General features: G+C 35.3%; 1 protein-coding gene across 3 annotated transcripts in view; it reads left to right on the forward strand.

Annotated features, from left to right (window-relative positions):
• The first annotated feature begins 5,165 nt into the window (after positions 1–5,165).
• The window catches only part of LOC148953990 (ferry endosomal RAB5 effector complex subunit 4-like), a 71,645-nt gene continuing 53,149 nt past the window's right edge, over positions 5,166–23,661 (forward strand). The window contains exon 1 of one of the 3 annotated variants that reach the window (XM_089085724.1): positions 5,166–5,415. Coding sequence is in view for 1 of the 3 variants with exons in the window: in XM_089085722.1 (XP_088941848.1) it covers positions 5,380–5,383 (4 nt within the window). In the remaining 2 variants the exon portion in view is untranslated. The remainder of the gene's footprint in view (positions 5,416–23,661) is intronic. The other 2 variants (XM_089085722.1, XM_089085725.1) reach the window with 2 other exon arrangements.

Below are 23,661 nucleotides of genomic sequence, written 5' to 3' on the forward strand. Positions count from 1 at the left end.
ATTTTAGAAAAATACTTATTGGGAAAGGGGGAAAGGATAGGATTAATCTTGTTAAAATTAATATCTGATAGTCTCCGTCGGTAAATATCTCTAATCGGGATTGGTCTCCCACTTAGCTGGTCAATATTTGTAGCATTTTTTTGCTATTTCATCAACCTGATGATTACCACTTATACCAGGGTGGCTAGGAATGTACTGAATGTAAGTTCCTATGCCACTTGAAGCAAAATTATCTATAATACTGAGACAGTGATAAGTTTCAATGTCCGACTTATACTGAGGAGCTGACGCCAGCAACTCAAGGCTTGATAAAGAGTCAGAATATACTATAATATTTTTTGAATTTGCAATCAAAGAGTGGTTTTCCTTAAGGTGTTCTAATGCCATGATTATGGCATTTAACTCAGCAGACATTATAGATACATTATTAAATAATCTCTCGCCCAATGCAATTTTCAGGTGAGGAAGGAAAGCATTACTTGCTACCTTCTCATTCATTTTTGACCCATCAACAAATATTTGGAAGTGTTTTTTATAAGTAATTGTATTAAGTTCAGCAATTTTTTTCTGGATAAAAGCAATGGGGGTTAAATCTTTATTCCACTCTGAAAAATCAGTATTTATTATCGGAATTGACCAATTCCATGGAGGGGATTGGGGGAAAGTAGGTGCAATAGACTTTGCTGGTATGGGGAACTTCTTCTGAATAATGGCATACTCATCTGCAATGCCTCTATACATGGCTGGATTTCTTAACCAATTATGTAGGGTATGTGAGCTGTTTGATTCAATTTTTGTAAGATGTTTTGTCAAGAGAAAGCTACGTCTCTCCCTTATTGTTGTTAATCCACTCTCCATGAGCAGAAACTTGGTGCTTGTGGGTTTCCTGATACCAAATATGAGGTATTATATCATTTTGTGTTGTTTCAATTTTTTGCATCTGGGTCTTTGCACATGCACCATAGACGATGAGCCCATAGTCAACATGGGGTCTTATATGTGGTTTATAAAACTGGAGTAAGGTTTTCTCCTTAAATCCCCAGGGTGTAGAGAGAAGTCTTTTTAGTATGCTTGTTTTTCTATAGCATTTTTTTACTGTGTTTGAAATGTGGAGGTGGAAATTAAGTTTTTGTTAAAGCATGAGATCTAGGGTAATTAATATGATTATCTTTTGGAATAGTTGTTCCATTTAGAGTTAGTTTTGCATTAACATGGTTTCGCTTTCGGTGAAATTGGATTATTTTTGACTTGGTAGGTGCAATGGGTAAATCTGAATGTTGAGAGAAATTTTCAAATTGGAAAAGTGACTTTTGCAGATTTGACTGTGCTATCTCAAAGGTTTTACCAGATGACTATAGCACCAGATCGTCAGCATATTGTAGATTCGTGTGGGGAAGGTTCATGTCGCAGAGATATAGGGCAAAGAGGAGGCAACTGAGGACTGCTCCCTGAGGTAGGCCTTTGGTTATTATCTTTTGGGGTGAAGAGGCTGAACCAACACAAACAATGAAACTTCGCACTTCTATGAAAGATTTTATAAAAGATACTAGCTTGGGGGGTAGTCCAAGGTTTGCAAGTTTGTTTAAAAGGATTTGGTGGTTCACATTGTCATATGCCCCTTCAAAATCCAGGAAAGCTGCAACTAGGACATTATTTTTTGATAATCATTCATTTATTGCATTTGTTAGCAAAATGAAAGCATCTGTTGAGGAGTGGTGTTTCCTGAATCCAGTTTGAGTGTGAGGGATCACATTGTTTTTTTCAACAAACAAGAGGAGTTGGTAATAGATCATTTTCTCCATTATTTTCCCCATCACAGGAGTAATCATTATGGGCCTATAAGACTCAGGGTTATCTTTTGGTTTATTTTTCTTTAGGATTGGTAGGAGGGGCGAACATTTCCATATATTGGGGAACATAGAAGATGCCCAAGCGTGATTATAACAATTTAGCAGTTCCTGTTTGTATGACGGGGTGAGATTCTTTATCCATGTAGGGTGTATATTGTCGTAGCTGCCACTAGTTTTGGTCCTAATATGTTGTATTGCATTATTCATTTCCTGGATTGAAAATGGACTAGTTATATACTCGGATCCTGGACGTGGTTGGCAACTTGTGTTCATAGGAATTGGGGACATTTTGCTTTTATTATTTGATGTTAGCTTATTTACAAAGAGAGTTGCAAATAGCTTAGCTTTTTCATTATCATTGTCATAATGGGTATTATTATATATAAGCTGATACAGGAGTGGGTTGGGGGAAGTTCTTTTTCCCACAGATGTGGCTTATGACTTTATGTATAATTGGCTCATTTGTTTCTCTGGAGAGATTATTTGCAAAATTATTCCAGTAGCTATATTTAGCATCTATTATAGTCCTTTTTAGATTAGATTCTGCTTGTAGTTTTTTTTAAATATGTAGTAGGGGATGGTTTTTTACGAATGCTCTCCTAGCTGCCTTTTTTGTTCTCCATTTATTTTGGCACCCATTTGTCCACCATGCTTTGGGAATGTGTTTAGGGAAGGTTTTCTTGGGTGTTGTCCTAGGGATAGCATGGTTAGCTGTATTTATTAGTAAACATGTCAAGACTTCAGCATGTGTGTCAACTGTTGTGTTTGAAATGCATGAATTTTGGGTGAAACTTGTAATTCATCATTTAGCTTATTTTGGAACATAGACCAATTTGCTTTAGTATTGATAAATTTGGAGGTATGTGATAGGGTTTCAGCAGGTTTATTTAGGGAGCAAATTATAGCAAAGTGGTCAGTACATAGACTATCAATTTTATTTATATAAATTTTATTCAAATGTTTAATGACACAATTTGTAGGTCAATTGTAGAGAATCTGCCACTTTTGGGGTTGAAATATGTATTCAGGTTTGGAGGGGTAGCAACAGCTAATTCAATATTATTTGAAGTCATATTCTTAATCAATTTACCAGCTTTATTTGCTGGTTTATTCCCCCACAAAAGGCTGTGGGCATTGAAATCTCCACAAATAATGATATTTTTTAACATATTAGAATTATTTATATATTTAAAGAAATCCATGGCATCTGTAGTTTGGCCATTAGGGTTATAAAAGCTTATTATGTAGGTTTTTGCATTGTTCAGCAAAACACTGATACCAATTGCATCAACATCATTTACAAAATCTGGAAAGTTGATGCCACAGAATTTTGTATTATTTTTAACTATTAAAGCTACTCCACCTCCTTTTCTCTCTGATGATCCATCCCTTCTCAGGATAGTATATCCCAGAGACTTAATTTGTTGATTTGGGGTTAAATGAGTTTCCTGGAGGCAAGCAATATTAATGGAATTATTATTCATACAAGATATTAGTTCATTTAGCTTATTTTCTGTGAGTGATCTTACGTTCCACTGGAGTATTGATGTGTGTTGTGTTGTTGTTTTATTTTTCATATGACTGTGTATCAATGTTCAGCACAGTTAATAGTAAAGCAAGATCTTTTTTTGCTTGAATGAGCATATCATCAGGGATGTAGATTTTTGCCAATTCTGCAATGATTTTTGTTTTCTGTAGTTGATGTATGTTCATGGCCTGAACTGCATTACAGATTAGAATGAATAAGCATATATTTGGGGATTGCATGTTTGGTTGTGTATCCTATTTGTCAGTTAAGGGATTAATTCCTGATAGTGTTTCTGGTTTGTTTCTTCTTGGAAGGGGGGGGCAGGCCGACCTCATCTCACCGGGCAAGGAGGCTTGTTGACTTGGTGATTCCTTCTGATAGGGATGTGAGCTAGGGGGCTTAGAGGATGTTGTTTTATACGGGGTACTTGCTGCATTGGGGGCGTTTGACGTGGGGGTTTTGGTTGTTTTTTTTACAGGCTTTATTTGGTATTGTTGGGCAGCATTTGCTTCCATTGCTGCAAAGGGGTATGGAATGGCCTTCTCTGTTGCTATTTGGAGTGTTAGTGCTCTTGTCTTATATGCAGGGCATAGTGATTTATTGGTAGATTCATGTGGGCCTTTGCAATTGATACATGTAGGCTGAGTGCTCTTGCAGGTTGTTAACTCTTTAGGATGGAATTCTTTACAATTACTACACTCTAGGAGAATTTCATTGCATTTGTTTATTGTGTGTCCCAGTTTGAGACACTTCTGACACTGGAAAGGCTTTGGTTTGTATTCCTTGTGCGGTTTGATTTGTCCAAATAGGAATAGCTTTTCTGGGATATTAATTTTTTCCTTCAGCGTAAATAAGAAGGATCTACTTGTTTTTAGGCCATTAGAGTTAGGTTTACCAAGTTGGGTAACATCTTCAACTGGGATTGTGTTGCCAGCCCTATCTGAGACCCCTTCATTTGGGTGAACTGGGTATTTCTGGGTGAACGTTATAAAGTACTATTTTTGTTGAGGATTGTTATGGGTTCCATTTAGATGCCTTAATTGGGGTATTCAGAAGGGATTTTAGATTAATTATTGTTTCTGCTGATTTCTGATCTTGGACAGCTATTAGCAGAAATCCATCACGGTGAATATTAAAAGAGAACATTTTTTTTAGCAATTTGAAAATTGAAACTCTTATTGCAGTAATCTTTTTTATTTCAAAGGGGGTAATAGGAGAAATTTTAAGGTAAAATCCTAAGTTTTGGGAGGGAGAGGTGAAATGTTTTTGATTGGGTAGATTTTTTTCCTTTTTTAGAGCTTCTAGAAAGGACTTCTTGAAATCCATTATCATTTATAGTGACATTAGCCCCTACACTGATCATTGTCCTATTCTCAGAATCGGAGCTATCATGTGAACTTTGTGATAGTGAGCTTGACCAGCCAAGATGCGTATCAATTTCAGTGGTATTTGGGGTGGGATCTGGGGGGACATTTTTTTTTTTTGAAGACTTCTAAGCATTGCCTATTGGAATAAGCTTTAAACTAAAACAAGAAAGGATATTACAATGATAAAAAACCGTCTGCACTCTACTGTGGGGAAATTTTCAGGATCAAAAGAAACACCACAGTATGACCCTGAGGAGGATTTGAGCACGATTGGTTCGGTACAACTACTGATTAATTGAGAGAATAATTCACAAGAAATTTATTTTAAGTTTCTTAAAATGTTGCTGCTGTAAATGCGGTTCAATGTGGATCTTTTTGTGATAAGAACAATGGGATAAATCATCATTTCATCCTCTTGAAAATGGTCCCGAAGATCTCAAACACATCAGGGATTCAGGATTTTTCAGTTTATTGCAATGAAATAAAACGATGCTGCCAAAAATTTGAAGAAGTAAAACGTGGAAACAAGTGTGAGTGGGAAGAAGAAGTGACTAGCTTAAAACTAGGCCTGAACAGGTCTGAAAAGACTTCAGTATTGTTAACACTCCTCAGAACAAGGAGGAGATAACAATTTATGGGTTGGTCTGTCCAATGAAATGAAAGAAAACATGTAAAATAAGCATATTTGTTATAGTCTATCTTGATGAACTAGGCCTTCTTCTTCTATTTAACAGCAGGCGGGCTTTTCAGTAAAACTTTTTAGCCCTTTTCCTTTTGCTTCACTCTGTGGGCTACAGAGCTACTGGCTTGATTGCCTCATATTTATTAGATATTTTCAGATATCTTTCAGTAGATCTTTCAAATATAGGAGTTCAAATATAAGATTATAGATGTCAATTTCTATGCTCTGTGTGCAGGTATAGTTGGCTAGGCTCTTGGCTGATAGTGAGATTTTGTGGTGTTTGAAGCATTTTAACAGTTTACAAAGCAATGTATGTTGTGCAGACATCAGCATATTACATTCAAAGAGGCAATGGTCATTTGTTTCATTATTCATATTACAATGTCTGCAAAGAGAGGCCAGGGGAATTGAACCACTTGAATTAGGAAACTGGTCAATATCTACAAAAGCATATTATTGAGTTAGGACAAAAGTGAATGCACCATTTGATGCCTTTTTTTATGCTGATTACAAATATAATAAGCATTTTTATCGGAAATGTGTTTCACCCCCCCCCTTTATAGGCCAATTCAGGGTTAGGTTAGGTTGTGTTAGGTATAGCCTATATAAGGGGGGGGGCTGAAATTAATTTCTGATAGAAATGCTTATTATATTTGTAATCAGCATAAAAAAGGGCATTGAATGTTGTATTCACTTTATTCCTAACTCAATAATATGATTTCATAGATATTGACCAGAAAACTTATATGAAAATGCAAGAAAATTTAGACCATTTGTTCCAGAACAAATTCTATGATAAATTTTAGAAAAATACTTATTGGGAAAAGGGGAATGGATAGGATTAATCTTACTAAAATTAATATCTGATAGTCTCTATTGGTAAATATCTCTAATCAGGATTGGTCTCCCACTTGGCTGGTCAATATTTGTAGCATTTTTTGCTATTTCATCAACCTGATGATTACCACTTATACCAGAGTGGCTAGGAATGTACTGAAAGTAAGTTCCTATGCCACTTGAGAAGCAAGATTATCTGTAATACTGAGACAATGATAAGTGTCAATGTCCAACTTATACTGAAGATCTGACGCCAGCAACTCAAGGCTTGATAAAGAATGATAGATAAGATATTTATTTCAAAAAAATTGCCATCACAAGCCCACAAAGGGCCGAATTCGGACTTTGGAGTCGACAATATAAATTTTTACACAAAAAATTCAAAGAGCAGCAGCGTAATAGAAAAAAACAAAGTTAACAATCATATAAAATTCAATACTTAAAAACGTAAAAAGGCAGTTAAAAATTAAAAAGAAAAAAAGTTGCCAAACTAAACTTAGAGCGAGACATGAATGCAATAAAATCAAAAGTGATACTAAGAAAATGTCAATAATTCACCTACAGTAAATCAATAAAAGAGTTAAAAACAATAAAAACTGGTCAAAAAAGGGGGGAGGGGAAGCAAATGAGTGCAAGAACCTGGGCAGTATCATCAGCTAATAAACAAAACAGAAGGGGGGGTGGGAAAGAAACTATTGAGACATTTTATTTATTTTTTCTGTAATGAAGGGGATAAAAGTTCTTTTGTATCTGGAAGTAATGCAGTGAATGGGGGACAAAGCAGGGATAGGCTCAGAAACAGCTTGAGGCAGCCATAATCTGGATGGGGAGTGAAGTTTGCGGAAAATACTTGCTGTCTAAGGGTTTGTTATGGCATTTTTTGCAAAACAGAGGCACAACAAAACCCTCCTTTGCTCCAGGGTTTCCTTGCCTTCTTTGAAAATTATTTGTAAAGCTCTTTTTTGAATTGATTTGATTTTTTCTGATTCTTTGCAAGAGATACCAGGGTGCCAAACTGGACAAGCATATTCTAGATGCGGGCGGACAAAAGACATGTAAATTTGTAAGGAGTGGGAAGGGGGGATGCTGAATTTGTTTAGGAGCTTAAGGAGGGCAATAGACACACTAGCTCTATGGATGATGTCTTTAACGTGGATATCCCACTTTAAATTTGAAGAAATTGTGACACCAAGTAGTTTAAATGAGGACACAGAAATTCCAGGAGGGATAGGATTAAGAAAATAGGGCAAGGATATGAGGAAACAAATAGGCATTATCATGGACTTAGAGGCATTTACTGTCATGTCTAAGTCTAAGGCCTCATCTCCAATTTCATTGAGGATGCTCATAGGGTCACTTATTAAATTTCTGAAGCAAGTTTCAACAACCGCTAGGTCATCAACAAATTTCCATTGGTCAGGAAATTCCTTTGTGAGGCTGTTGATCATTACTGAAAAAAGGAGAGGGAACCTAGGAAAGTACCTTGGGGTATGCTGTTGTGGACAGGGAGAGGATTTGAATAATGGTTTTGGTATTTGACAACCTGCAATCTATTTGTTAAGAAGGAGGCAACTAATTTCACCAGTAAGGGTTCAATATTGAACTTGTTGACAAGTTTCTCAATTAAAATATTGTGGTTAACAAGGTCAAAAAAATGCTTTCTGAAGGTCAATGGAAATTAAATTTAGCCAGGAATTAGGCTTTTCGAGGATTTTCCCGATGTGGTCGATAAGAGAAACGAGGTGATGGGAAGTAGAAGTGGATTTTAGGTTCCCAAATTGCTTCAGGTTAGTAAGAGGTAGGTTCTTTTCCTTTCGCCAATCTGCAAGGAATCCTTGATAAAGTTTTGAGAAAATAGGAATAAGAGTAATGGGCCAAACGCCTTCAAAACCAGGCTTTCTGTTTTCTTTTTCAAAAGGGTTATGAAACCCTGTTTCCAAATTGTAGGAATTTGCCCAGAATCAGTAATTTTGTTAAACAGGAAAGACAAGGGCTTAGAAAGGAAATCACCTAAGACACTAATAAGAGAAAAGGGGAAATCCAAAGGACAAACACTTGTTTTTCTTAGTTTTTGAATTTTTCTTTCTATCTCTGACGGGGAAACAGTGGGTAAAGAAGGGGAAATGGTTTCTGATGGTAATTGGTCGGGAAATGGTGGAAGGCTCTGGACAATGGAAACGAGGAATTTATTGTCAGAATGTACTATACTATTTTTTGAATGTGCAATCAAAGGTTGGTTTTCCTTAAGGTGTTCTAATGCCATGATTATGGCATTTAACTCAGCAGACATTATAGATAGATTATTATACAATCTCACGCCCATTGCAATTTTCAGGTGAGGAAGGAAAGCACCACTTGCTACCTTCTCATTCATTTTTGACCAGTCAACAAATATTTGGAAGTGGTTTTTATAAGTAATTGTATTAGTTCAGTAAATTTTTTCTGGACAAAATCAATGGGGGTTAAATCTTTATTCCACTTTGAGAAATCAGTATTTATTATGGGAATTGACCAATTCCATGGAGGGGATTGGGGGAAAGTAGGTGCAACAGACTCTGCTGGTATGGGGAACTTCTTCTGAGTATTGGCATACTCATTTGCTATGCCTCTATACATGGCTGAATTTCTTAACCAATTATGTAGGGTATGTGAGCTATTTGATTCAATTTTTGTAAGATGTTTTGTCAAAAGAAAGCTATGTCTCTCCCTTATTGTTGTTAATCCACTCACCATGAGCAGAAACTTGGTGCTTGTGGGTTTCCTAAGACCAAATATGAGATGTATTATATCATTTTGTGTTGTTTCAATTTTTTGCATCTGGGTCTTTGCACATGCACCATAGATGATGAGCCCATAGTCAATATGGGGTCTTATATGTTATTTATAAAACTGGAGTAAGGTTTTCTCCATACAACCTTAGGGTGTGGAAGGAGGTCTTTTTAGTATACTTGTTTTTCTATTGCATTTTTTTATTGTGTTTGAAATGTGGAGGTGGAAATTAAGTTTTTGATCAAGCATGAGACCTAGTTAATTAATATGATTATCTTCTGGAATAGTTCTTCCATTTAGAGTTAGTTTTGCATTAACATGGTTCCCCTCTCAGTGAAATTGGATTATTTTTGACTTGGTAGGTGCAATGGGTAAATCTGAATGTTGAGAGAATTTTTCAAATTGGAAAAGTGACTTTTGGAGATTTGACTCTGCTATCTCAAAGGTATTGCCAGATGACCATAGCACCAGATCGTCAGCATATTGTAAATTCATGTGGGGGAGGTTCATGTCCCAGAGATATAGGGCAAAGAGGAGGCAACTGAGGACTGCTCCCTGAGGTAGGCCTTTGGTTATTGTCTCATGGGGTGAAGAGGCTGAACCAACACAAACAATGAAACTTTGCACTTCTATGAAAGATTATATAAAAGATACTAGCTTGCGGGTAGTCCAAGGTTTGCAAGTTTGTTTTAAAGGATTTGGTGGTTCACATTGTCATATGCCCCTTCAAAATCTAGGAAAGCGGCAACTAGGACATTATTTTTTGAGAATGATTCATTTATTGCATTTGTTAGCAAAATGAAAGCATCTGTTGAGGAGTGGTGTTTCCTGAATCCAGTTTGAGTGTGAGGGATCATATTGTTTTTTTCAACAAACCAGAGGAGTTGGTAATAGATCATTTTCTTCATTATTTTCTGCATCACAGGAGTAATCATTATGGGCCTATAGGACTCAGGGTTATCTTTGGGTTTTATTTTTCTTTAGGATTGATAGGAGGGACAAACATTTCCATATATTGGGGAACATAGAAGATGCTCAAGTTTGATTATAACAATTTAGAAGTTCCTGTTTGTATGAAGGGGTGAGATTCTTTATCCATGTAGGGTGTATATTGTCATAGCTGCCACTAGTTTTGGTCCTAATATGTTGTATTGCATTATTCATTTCTTGGATTGAAAATGGACTAGTTATATACTCGGATCCTGGGCGTGGTTGGTAACTTGGGTTCATAGGAATTGGGGATATTTTGCTTTGATTATTTGATGTTAGCTTATTTACAAAGAGAGTTGCAAATAGCTTAGCTTTTTCATTATCTTTATCATAATGGGTTTTATTATGCATAAGCTGATACAGGAGTGGAATGGGGGAAGTCTCTTTCCCACAGAAGTGGCTTATGACTTTATGTATAATTGGCTCATGTGTTTCTCTGGAGAGATTATTTGCAAAATTATTCCAGTAGCTATATTTAGCGTTTATTATAGTCCTTTTTAGATTAGATTCTGTCTAAGACCTGCCTTTCTCAGTATAAAATTCTGCTTCCTCCAGGGGCTCAACACAGGTGTTGAAGTTAACTATAATTGGTAAATTTTTACCAAATCATATTATTGAGCTAGGAATAAAGTGAATGCTCCATTCAATGCCTTTTTGGTAAATATCTACCAAATCATATTATTGACTTACGCATAAATTTAATATACCACTTGATGCCTTTTTTTATGCTGATTACAAATATAATAATCATTTCTATTTGAAATGGAATTTTACCCCCCCCCCTATATATGCCAATTCAGGGTATATATTTCTAAATTAGGGGGGTGGGGTAAAGTTTAAACTTACCTCCCATTTACATCAGAAATAAAATTTGCCCCCCCTAATTTAGAAATATATAGCCTACCCTGAATTGTCATATATAGGGTAAAACACCCAGTAGGCCTAGTCAGACACTTTAATTACTTTGAAAACTTTTTGACATTTAAACTACTCTAGTTACTGTATTATACCACCTAGAAACATAATTTTTTTTACCATCAAATTCCTCTTTGTTTTGTGAACTAGTAGGTTATTAATTCAAATAGTTTTGCTTGTTCAGCGCCACCTATTTTTAAATTTACTAAGAAGTGTCAAATCTGCTAATTATCAGACATAGGAACAGCTCATTGTAAATAGTTATGACACAATATTGCTTATTCCTGGCCAGCAAGTTACCTATTTCTGTACAGTAGCAAACAAAACTGGTTTTTGACAGCTGTTGCTATATGCTGTAATCATGGCCAAGGTAATTTCAAAATAGCTACTGGCTGTAAAATCACCATTTTGCAAATGAAACATTAAATTTTTAAACGTTTATTACAAATTTGTTTTTAAATTTGATTTTCAGAGAAGATAATTATTCAGATTGGATTATTGAGGAAAGTGATTATCCTTTTCTTCAATGTGGGCAGGTGCAGATCAAGGATTTTTTTTTGGTGGGGGTGGTCAAAATAGGTTGATCAAATAAAAAAATTTAGAGGTGTAAAATAGGTTGATCTGATAAACTTGCACCAGGAGTAAGTTTAATTAACGCAAACTTAAGTTTAATTAACGGTATAAATCAGGTAGTGATTCAGTAAAATTTACAAAGATCCCCCCCAACCAAATGAGTCTCGGGATGCCCCTGTGTACAGGGTACATTGATATATTATTCAATAATAAATATTTTTCAGAAGTATCATAACCATTTACAAGAACTTAATTCTGATTCTACAAAAAAAAAAAATATATTAAAGAAACAAGAAATGAATGGAAGATTCTCAAAAACTTTAATATATATGTTGTGAAGTGTATTTTATGGTATTTGGGTGTAGTTGTCGTAGATGCCTTTATTCTCCCTTTATAGGGGAGATAAACTATGGCCCTAAGGTAATTAAACTTTGGTAGCGTGCCTTAGGCTATGACCGGACTAATGAGGCGTACCAACTGGGTATGTTCGAGGGGCTAAAGGTAGTTCGTAGAGAGGTTGGCTAAGATGCAATACTTTTATTCAGTTAACATATAATAATAACAGAAATATATTTTCTACTGGGACTGGCTGTCCCAAGCAGACCACAAGTCTCAGAAAACTACAATAACATATAATAGAATACTTAGACACTTACAATGATCCGACAAGATTCCAAGGTATTTCTAAAAACAACGGACCAGAGGTCAGTCCGGCATAAAGTTAGTAACAGTCTAAATCTGCCCCTTCCCATAAAATGTATCTTTTATACATTTTTATCAACCACACCTTCCTTTAACCAACCAACGCAATAGCTAAGAAGTGGCGATTTCTCAATTTCCCGTTAAGCAAAACTTGGCTGGATATATTCCTTATCTTAATAAAAAGTGGTATTTCTAAACTTTGTATTTGCGTCTTAATATATTTTTACTAAATTAATAATTAACTAAATTAAAAAGCTTTACTACATATACCCCCCTCCCCATTTTATAGCTAGTTTTGACCAACATAATGTTTGGTGCCAACAATTCATTAAAGCAATATTCTTATTACTCTATTGTGTCAACTTTTAATTTGCTACTTCCAAAATAGACAAATGCTGTTAACTGCTTGAACCCGCTTAGTTAATTACAAAATCTTGAATGAAATTTTAGTCAATGTAGTTGAGAATCTAAAAAAAAAACCTTTCTCGGGTTGTCTCTTTGTGTGTGTTGTCTCTGACAAAACTTGGTTTTAAATCAATTTGAGGAGAAAATGGAGCACAGAGTGTTTATAATTTCTGAAATTAAATTGGCAGTTCTGTTCTAAAATCTGGGAAACACGCGATAAGTGATGTTTGGTTGAGCCTAACGAAATATAACAAAATAGCATAAAAATATGCTTTTTACGGTTTTGCAAACCAGTTAGCTAGGGAAAGGCAATTTTACGGAAAATATTTTCTGCTCAAATTCGGGATAGCCACGTAAATTTACAACTTCTAATGCTTAAACAATTAATAGCCCTGTATGAAGGCTAATTCGGAGAAAAATATTTTTTTAAAGAAAATGTGGTATTATTTATTTCTTCCTAAGAACTATCCTTAACTACAATCTTCTTACCATAAAAATGCATAACTCCCTCCCCCTCCTAATGAGGCAAAATTTAGCTACAGACTATGTAAAAGGTCGGGGAATAGAGGATTCAAACAGAAGTAACCCCAAATATATTATTCATAAGAAAATTTACAATGCTGCTTAAAGTAAACATTTGGTTATTAGGCTCATATTGTTTTCTTGTCAAGGTTTAAATATTTTCGGACTTATGTATCACGAACAGTTGGTTAAGAAGGCCAAATAATGTTAGTGCAAAGTAAAAGAATTAGCCTAGTAAATTTTATTATGATTTGTAGCCTACAGTGATCATGTCCAGGCAATGGGCTGATATAAAAATGAGACTGCAATAAGTATTATATTTGGAATATGGATGGTCACAGGGTTGGTGGGAGGGTAGGGGGTTGATCGGTTACTATATATTAATTATGAGGTAACCTAAAGAAAGAAAAGCATAGTAGAAACAAACAATGAAAAAAAATGTATCTTCAGAGGGGGTATTTCCCGCACGGGGGTGGGTATTTTCCGAAGGTATTTTTCCCGGGGGTACATTCTGTGGGGAGTAATTTCGGCAGAGGAGCATTTTCTGTGGGGTAAATTTTTGTGTGTGGGGGGGGGGATTTTCCGTTTTTCTCTGTGGAAGGATTTTTTTTTGGGGGGGGGGGGTAAACACCTAAGTCCTTAGAAGTAGCATGAAAAACCAATAATGTCTCAATTGTCATCAAAATTCCCTTTTTAATTTAAGTTTAAATTTACTTGTTTAGTTTAGTTTTTGTTTGTTTTAAGTTTTAATATTACCCTGTACTTATAGGTTGAATTTGTCTATATAATTTACTTATCTAGAAACCGCAAACAATATTTGTTTTTGTTTTTAAATATTATTAATGAATTTCTGAGATTAATGACTTAATAAAAAATTTCTACTGGTATTTACAGTTCACATGTGTTCACTATTTTTCTTCTTTTTTTTTTAAACAATTTTGAAGTTTTTGGTGCAATATCAGCAATAAGTGTTTTCAGCTATGGGTTTCAATCCCGGGCTCTGGCATCTGACAATCCTGGGCTCTTTTGTAAAAGGATTGATTTACTATGCAGATACAAGCCGTACTTGAGCCTGAAAATGAAGCTAAAACCAATTTTGGCTCCCAAATTTTCGCAACGAAATTCCATTTTGTTTTCCCCTGAAAAATCCCCAAATCTTGAAGACATGTCCCCGAAAACTCCCCGAATTTTTAAGACTTGTCACTGAATTTTAGTTTTTGAGAGTGGAAGCCCTGTACAGTATACCTGCATGATGCATAAACACCAAAATTTGTTTGCCTACATTTTTGTTACATTTTTACAAGTCAGACAAACATTTTGTTTTTTTTTGGGAGGGGGGATTTGGGGGGATTTTTTTTGGGGGGTGATTATAATTGTGATATTAATATAGGACGAAATGTGAGCCAAAATAACTCGCAATATGCAATAATGTGTATTATATAGAGGGGAGGGGGAGGAGTGGAAGGAGGTATTTTAAAATACTTTACTGGGGCATAACTTACCCCATATACCCATCCTTGACATTTTCATATTCATCACCCAACAGCATATCAAGATAGCCAAAAGTAACTAAAGTAGAATTTTCCCCATTCTGTCAATACATCTCTCTTGTTTCAACTGATAGCCCTATACCTGTAAATGGAATCGACTATGACAAAAACCAAAACAAAAAAAAGCAATGGATGGGTGGTAGAATGCATAAGAAATATAGGTACTTATGTACTATCTATAACAGTAAATTTTTTGTTGTTCATATTATTGACTTATGAATAAAGTAAACATACCACTCAATGCCTTATTTTATGCTCTTTCTAAATATAGGGTATAAGACCTCTTTTTGGAAAGTACCACTTTGGCATTCAGAAAAAACAGAGACAGGTTTTCAAACTACCCCTATTTTACTACTGCATGATGCTATGCAAGTGTAGTAACAACACCCCCACCTTTTATCCACCTTCTTGGTGAAAGATGTTTTTGAAAATTTGTACAAAAATAACTTAGGCTATTCAAGCTAATTGGAAATAAAAACAAAAATGTGGGTAAGTGGCAATGCAAATAAATATTGAAGGTAAGTTACAACCTGTCATTACAGAAACAAGGTTAAGCATGTATCCGTTTTTGTTGTGATTTATAAATTTGACAGTGTTTTCAAAGAAACCAACAATTTTACACAAAAAGGAATTTTCTTCTAATGAGCTAAATACAGAATTACGGTGCTTTTGCAACAAAAAGCCAGTGTCATAACATGGAATAACACACAAGAATAACATGGACAAATTTTACTAGGCCTACTCTTCTCCCAACCCAAATGATTAAGTTAAGTTTTACCAGAAAGTTAAGTTTTAATCTATAGAATTAATTTTTTTTTTAAGTTTTTTTACTGAAAGTAATGAGTGACATTATAACTTAAAACAACAGAAATTATTCTGTATATGAAAGGGGCTGCCCCCTCCTCAACACCTCTCTCTTTACACTAAATTTTGGCTCCGTGTAGCAAATCTACTTTTTAAAACAATAAAAACTTAAGCATAAGGAGCAAGGCATTGAGGAGGGGACAATCCTTTTCATATCCAGAATGATTTCTGTTCATTTTAAGTTTTAATGTTGTTCCTTACTTTCAGTAAAAAAAACTCTTTTTTTTAAATTTAATTTCTGAATGTTTTTCAACTAATGCAGGCTCAAATTTGGCTCACCATGCATGAAAAAAAACTGCATATTAATTTTGGCAGATTTATTCTGTATATGATGGCCTCTCCCTTAATGCCTTTCTCTTTACACTAAAGCTGTTAACACTTTTAAAAAGCTTCCTATTGTAATCAAATGGCCCCTGTGTTTCAATTTTAGTAAACAGTTGAACTTTAGCATAAAGGACAAGGTATTGAGGAGAGGCAACCCTTCATGTATGGAATAATTTCTGTTTGTTTTTCAAATAATACCAGTGGATCTGGCTGACCCTCTACGAAATAGAACCCCCCCCCTCATAAAAAACTTATCTGTGGAAATTTTATCCATTGTAAAGTGCACCCTCTCCCTGTCAAATTCCCTCCAGCCAGTTCCATTTTCGCTGAGAATTCCCCCTCTCTGTAAAATTACTTGCAGACAATTCAGCCTAAGAAATTCTCCTTTGTATCCTTTCATTTCAATAAGACTTTAATCTCTAATTGGTTTCTTGATCACTCCAGAAAAGCCCCCTTCCGTGAAAATTATTTCCCAGAAAGCAAAGAAAACAAATCCTGGGTATGGCCTTGTCCCCAGTGTAACATTTCCCCTAGAATATTCACACTCTAGAAATTCCCTCCCCATGGAACATTCTACTCATAGGAATCTATCCCAAGAACAGCCCCCTCCCCCCAAAACAAAATGTGCATACTTCCCAATAACAAGTACTACATGTAAACAATGGACAAATTTCATAACTTCCTGGCCTCTCCCCATGGACTGTGGGGAGTCATTTTACAGCTAAAGATATCAAGGCCGTACCCAGGATTTTTTTTCGTGGGGGTTTTACTCAAAGAATATTTTTTTTTGGGGGGGGGGTTACAAAAAAAAGCATACAAAATTTGTTTTAATCCATTTTTGTTGCGTTTTTAAAGTCAAACAAATATTTCGGGGGGGGGGTCAATCCCCCCCTCTGGGTACGGCCTTGAAAGACATAGTTGTTTGATCTTTTAACTATACTGAACAAAAAGACTATCTAAAAATTTGATAAGATAATTTTGGGGGAAAATGAGCATGGGAGGGGGTCCAGTTGCTCTCCAATCTTTTTGGTCACTTAAAAAGGGCACAAGAACTTTTAATATCCATTTGAATGAGCCCTCTCCTGAGATTCTAGGACCATTGGGTCAATACAATCACTCCTGGGAAAAAACAGCAAATAAACAAGCCTCTGTGATTCAAACACTAGCCACCATTTTAAAGTGGGGTAAAAATACACTGTTTTTGGTTAGCTTTCATTTTTCGCTTTGCTGTGAACTAATTTCTAATTTCTGACTCATATCATCAGTAAACAAGGTTACCTTAGTCAAAAATTGGACCTGGAAAGGGTTCTATGTAAATAAGGCTGTAGTGCTCTGATGAGCAGAACTTTTAATATTGGTTCGAATGAGCCCTCTCCCAATATTCTAGGACCACTTGGTCAATACAATCACCCCAGGGAAAAAAAAACAGCTAATAAACATGCCTCCATGATCTTTCTTCTGGCAAAAATACAAAATTCCACATTTTTGCAGAGAGGAGCTTGAAACCTCTGTAGTAGAGTTCTTTTATATGCTTAATCTGATGGTGTGATTTTTTTTAAGATTCTATGACTTTTAAGGGGCTTCCACCTTTTTTTGAAAATAAGGCAAAATTTCTCATGCTCCTAACCTTTGATGGGTAAAACTAAATTTAATAAAACTTATATATTTGAAATCAGCATAAAAATAAAATTCATTTGATATAATTGGTATCAAAATTCCATTTTTAGAGATTCTGTTAGTATTGAGCTGGCTAGCTCCTTACTTATAGTTCGTCACCGCATACTTTTTGATAAGACTTGTTGCATAGGCAATATCTAAATTCTACACATGTCACCAATAAAATGTTATGTTGGATCTCCGAGTTTTTCTTGAACGTTATTGATCATTTTAGGATTAACATAAAAAAATATATTAATGATAGCAAGACCGTATCCAGGAAGTAGGATTAGGGGATTGAATGTTTGAAAAGTATGTTCTGAATGTTTTCACTTTTTTACTTTAACAAATACAAATCATTAAAAATTTAAGGGGTAAATATCAGTATATGTAAATTAAACTGACAACCTACAGTCATTTGTCTTAATGAAGCCCTTTACTATTTTGAAAAACTTATTTTGTGGAAGAAGCTTTTAAAATTAATCCCCTGAAAAATTTCCTGAATTTAGAATTCAGGTAATTTGTCTTTTGCATGGGTATCAACTCTAGTAAAACACTTGGAGGTAACATTTGCCATCCTGGAGGGACATGAAAATAACTAAAACAGGGTACATCAAGTTTCCAAGATGTAACAAGTTTATTAAATGTTCTCCATGACCTCATGGATGTCAAACTGTGGGAGAGACGATCTTTGGTAAAAGTGAGCTTAAAAATATCATGATTGTGTCCTGTTGCTTGTATTTTGCTGTAATTTTTAGTAATCAGGATATTCTGTCTTTCTAAAATAGAGGGCAGACCAGTTAAGTGTGTCACTTTGTTTGAGGAGCATTGAGCATGAAGCCTGAGGGCAATTTTGCTCGCCATATTTTGAATTGTTTCTAATTGGCCAGATTAGTCTTACTGCATTCTCCATATGATTTAATGGTATGCTCAATCTTAGAACAAATAAATATCTTGTAAAAATCAAAGACTATTTCTTGGGAATTGGCCCACTTTGACGCTGCCAAGTGCTTAAGGATGAGTAGCCTAAGCTTTGTACACATGAATTTTGTACCAGTTGATTTGATTTTGCTGAGTCAGTCTTGGATCCAGGTATACTCCTAGAAACTGAAATGCTACAATTTGATCAATCTTCCCATTACCCAACATCACATCTTTGCCTTCACTTATTCCTAGTCTTAACAACTTATTCTTCTCAGCATTAATTTCCAATCCTATTCTTGCACCCTGAACTTGCAAAACCTCTAAAATTCCATTCATCTTGCTAAAAATTTTATCTAAGATACTTAAATAATCAGTATAACCTAATTTTTGGAGAGTTTTAATTCCCCATTTGATTCTGTGTTCTCCCATTGCCTTTGCTTTACTCCTTAGGACAAAGACCATCAAAATGATCCATATAAATTGGAATAAAATGCAACCCTACTTAACACCTGATTGAATGTGAAAAGAGTTAGATAGATAGATTTATTTTCCACATAAGAGTAAAATAATTAAACAATCTATAAGTCCCCACAAAGGCTCCATGGCCTGTAGGAGGGGGATTATGAAAATCCCTCTCATTTCCTACCTTAACTGCAGCAATGTTGTTCTTCTACATAGAACAAATCACTTTAATGTATCAAACAGTTTGTGGTAACGAACTGTAAGTAAGGAGCGACCCAGCTCAATGGTAACCAAAACTCTAGAAAACGGAATTTTGATACCAATATCAAATTAAAAGAATACATCAAAAGAATCAGATTTTAATGCTGATTTCAAATATATAAGTTTCATCAAGTTTAGTTATGCGCCTGAGAAAATTTGGCTGATTTTCGCAAAAAGGGGGAAAGACCCCCTAAAAGTTATATAACCTTAATGAAAATCTCACCATCATATTCAGCGTATAAAAAACCCCTAATGTAGAGGTTTCAAGCTCCTATCTACAAAAATGTGGAATTTTGCATTTTTTGCCAGAAGAAAGATCAGGGATGTGTGTTTATTTGTTTGTTTGTTTTTTTCCCAGGGGTGATCGTATCGACCCAGTGGTTCTAAAATATCGTGGCAGGGCTCATTGGAACGGAAACTAAAAGTTCTAGTGCCCTTTTTAAGTGACCAAAAAAATGGAGCGTGGGAGACCACGCTCATTTAAAAAAATTTTTTTTTACTGAAAGTAAGGAACGACGTTGAAACTTAAAACGAACAGAAATTATTCCGTATATGAAAGGGGCTGTCCCCTCCTCAAGGCCTTGCTCTTTACGCTAAAGTTTTACTTTATCACAACTCTATTTTTTTTAAACAATGAAAAACTTTAGCGTAAAGCGCGAGGCGTTGAGGAGGGGACAGCCCCTTTCATCATATACGGAATAATTTCTGTTCGTTTTAGGTTTCATCGTCGTTCCTTACTTTCAGTTAAAAAAAAACTTGTTTTTTTTTATTTAATCTATCTGGTATCAAACAGTTTGTAGTAACAAACTGTGTAAGTAAGGAGCAATATTTCTCAGTAATAACCAAAACTCTAAAAAACGAAATTTTGGTATCAATAGATATATCAAACGAATTAGCTTATTATGATGATTCCAAATATGTAAGATTCACTAAGTTTAGTGTTACCCGTCAAAAGCTATGAACCTGAGAAAATTTGCCTGATTTTCAAAAAGAGGGGAAACATCCTCTAAAGGCCAAGGGATCTTAATGAAAATCACATCATCAGATTAAGCATATCTGAGAACCCTCTTATAGAAGTTTCAAGCTCCAATCTGCAAAAATGTGGAATTTGTATTTGTATTTTATTTTTTTGATCATGGGTGTGTTTTCATTTGTTTGTTTGTCATTGTTTTTTTGTTTTTTTTCCTAGGGGTGATTGCCTCGAACCAATAGTCCTAGAATATCAGGAAAGGGCTCATTCAGACAGAAATTAACAGTCCTAGTGCCCTTTTTAAGTGACCAAAAAGATTACAGGGCAACTAGCCCCCCTCCCACCCCATATTTTCCTGAAAGTTGTCCAATCAAAATTCTCAGGTAGCGATTGTGTTCAGCATAGTTGAAAGGCCCAACAATTATACATTTGGTGATAACATGACCCCCCTCCACAGCCCCTGGAGAAAGGTCTAAGTTATAAAATCTCCCCATTCATTGTTCACATATAGTGTTTGTTACTGGGAAGCATGCATACATTTTTTGGGTGGGGGCTGGGTGAGTTTTATGCTGGGGAGATTTTAAAAGGGGAGAATTTTTGATGGAACGAAAGTTTTTTTTTTTTTGGGGGGGGGGGGGGCTTTCCAGGGGAAATCGCCAGAATTCCTTTACAACTTTCTTTTTATTAGTCTTAGTTTCTCTTTGCCTACTCAATTTTGCATATGGAAATGTTAACTGAATTGTGGAAATTTTTACTGGGTTGTAGCTGTCTAGACCATCTTTCCATGGGGAAGGGGAGTTTTCCACAGAATAAATTCTCAAAAGGGAATTTTCTGCGGGAGCAACTTTCTACTAAGGGGCGGGGTATTTGCAAGAAAGCTTTTTCATGGAGGAGGGGATTTCCAGCATGATTTTCAAAACAATCTTTCCAAATGAAAGTGCATTAAGAAAATTTTTCACCCCAAACTGCCCACTAGAAATTTTTCGGGGTGAATTTTCAGCTAAAATGGAGTTGCCTGGGAAGAATTTTCATGGTGGGGGGGGGAATTCACGTAGGAATAACTTTCTGTGGGGAGAAGGAATTTTCCATGGAGGGAGAGCCTGATTCCCGGCATTATTTAAAAACGATCAGAAATTAAATTAAAAAAAAACAAATAGGTTTTTCAGCTGAAAGTAAAGAGCAACATTAAAACTGAATACGAACATAAATTATTCCACATATGAGGGGGGCTGCCCCTCTCCTCAATACCTTGCTCTTTACATTAAGTGACGTTCACAAGCGTGTCTAGCTAGAATCCCATGTCTAGACACGTGTCTAGCCAGAATTTAATGTCTAGGCAACGACCGTTCACAAGTAAAATTCGGTGCTTAGCTAAAACTACAAATTTAGTTTCAAATTGTCATTTCTAGCCAATCAAGAGAGCTTATTCGGGCAAAACTTTCAAAATTGTAATCCCTATTTTTACCATCACAAGATAATAGATGAGATAAGTGAAACAATTGCCTTAGTGTGCTTCACTATTATGCCTGATGTTGCATATTTGCCTAAAATGAAAAAAATAATTAAGGAAAAAACAAAAATTAGATTTTAGTTTAAAAATGTAAACATAAATGATGAAAAAGTGGCACTTGACACGTTCTGATTGGCTGTAATCAAAAATCCTAGACATTGAGTTCTAGAGTCTAGAACTCAATGTCTAGCCAAGCGTCTTGTCTAGCGTGTCTAGATAAGCGCCGAATTTTACTTGTGAACGGTTGTTGCCTAGACATTGAATTCTGGCTAGACACGTGTCTAGACATGGGATTCTAGCTAGACACGCTTGTGAACGCCGCTTTAAAGTTCGACTTTTGTTCCAATTCTTTAAGAACGAATCTTGAAACACAAGAGCCATTTAGATAGAATAATAAGCTTTTTTAAATGTTCTAAAATTAATCTTTAGCTAAATGACTGAGGTATTTAGGAGCAGGCAGCCTTCCTCATATACATATTAATTTCTGTTTGTTGTTGCTCCTTACTTTTATTTGAAAAAACTTGTTTTTTTATTTATTTAATACAATACCAGGATATGACCTATGCTAAAGCTCTTCTGTCAGCTGAATCAAATGCTTGCTCATACTCTTTAAAACTGAAGACTAAAGGTGTTTGATGACTGAGGCACTTCTCAGTTATTAATCCAAGAGTGAAAATTTTGTTGACACATTCTCTCTCCTTCCTAAAACTACACTGTTCTTCTTTTAAAACTTCATCTGCAGCATCTGTAAGTCTAAAAAGTATCATCATGCTTAGTAATTTGCTTTCCACAGAAACCAGACTAATGTCTCTATAATAACCACAGTCACTCTTATCACCTTTCTTATGGAAGGGTTTAATTGGAGTATTCCTAAAATTGCTAGGTACTTCCCCTTTTTCAAAAAAAATATTCATAATCTTCAGTAACTTACTTCTAACCTCCCAACCACCATAAAAAAAACATTTACTGCACTATTAGCACTCGGGGCCTTATTATTTTTTAATGATTTTAGTACTGTCACTAATTCTTCCTTACAAAATAAATCTTTTTTCACATTCAATGCATCACAAACTTTTTTCATTCTTTTCTACATTCCTCTAACTCTATCACAATGTAGTACATTATCAAAATATTCTGCCCATCTCTCTCTAACTCTTTTTTTCTCAGTAATTATGACCCTGTTCCTATCTTTAACTGGGTCCCTCTGAATTCATTAACATACCAGTAAAATAATTTGCTATTATGCTGCCTGGCTGCATCTTTCAGCTCTTCAGCAAATTTATCCATGGCCTCCACTTCACACCTCCTTAATTCACATTTTAATGCTTTCTCTACTTTCTTTACATTCCTCCCTATTTTCATATGATCTGTCATTAAAATAACTCTTGTACAAACCCCTCCTCCTCTCTATTAAACATAAAGCATATTTACTAATATTCCTAGCTGCGTTTATAACTTCCTTCTCTAAAACACCATCAGCAACTTCACAAACTATTTTCCTAAAATAATTCTATCCATCTTCTACATTGTCAAATTTTAAAATCTCCACTTTAGTATCCAACTGTTCCTGGAAAGTTTCTCTCGAATTCTCATCCTGGAGTCTGCCACCGTCATGAATTCCTGGAAGGTAAGTACCCTTCCTAAATTTCAGCTTTAAATTAACCCTAGACACTACTAGATGGTAATCTTTACTTTTAACATCAATAACAGAAACCTGTATACCCTAGTATCTTGTATCAATCTATCCAGTCATCAGTTTTCAATAACATAATCAATAAGGTTATCTGTCTTACAGTCATGTTAAAACCATGTTAACTTATGGGTCTTTTTAAGGGCAAATACTGTATTGGTTATAACTAGATTGTTATACCTACAAAATTGCAACTGTCTGAAACCATTACTGTGTTCTTTTCCTACACCAAGTTTACCCAGGCTAGGATACCATCTATCCCTATTTCTACCAACCTGGGCATTACAATCTTCTAATGAAAATACCATAT

Source organism: Artemia sp. Qi Xiang Cuo, chromosome 3 (genome assembly GCF_049724085.1).
Source record: "Artemia sp. Qi Xiang Cuo chromosome 3, ASM4972408v1, whole genome shotgun sequence".
In the NCBI taxonomy this organism is placed as follows: domain Eukaryota; kingdom Metazoa; phylum Arthropoda; class Branchiopoda; order Anostraca; family Artemiidae; genus Artemia; species Artemia sp. Qi Xiang Cuo.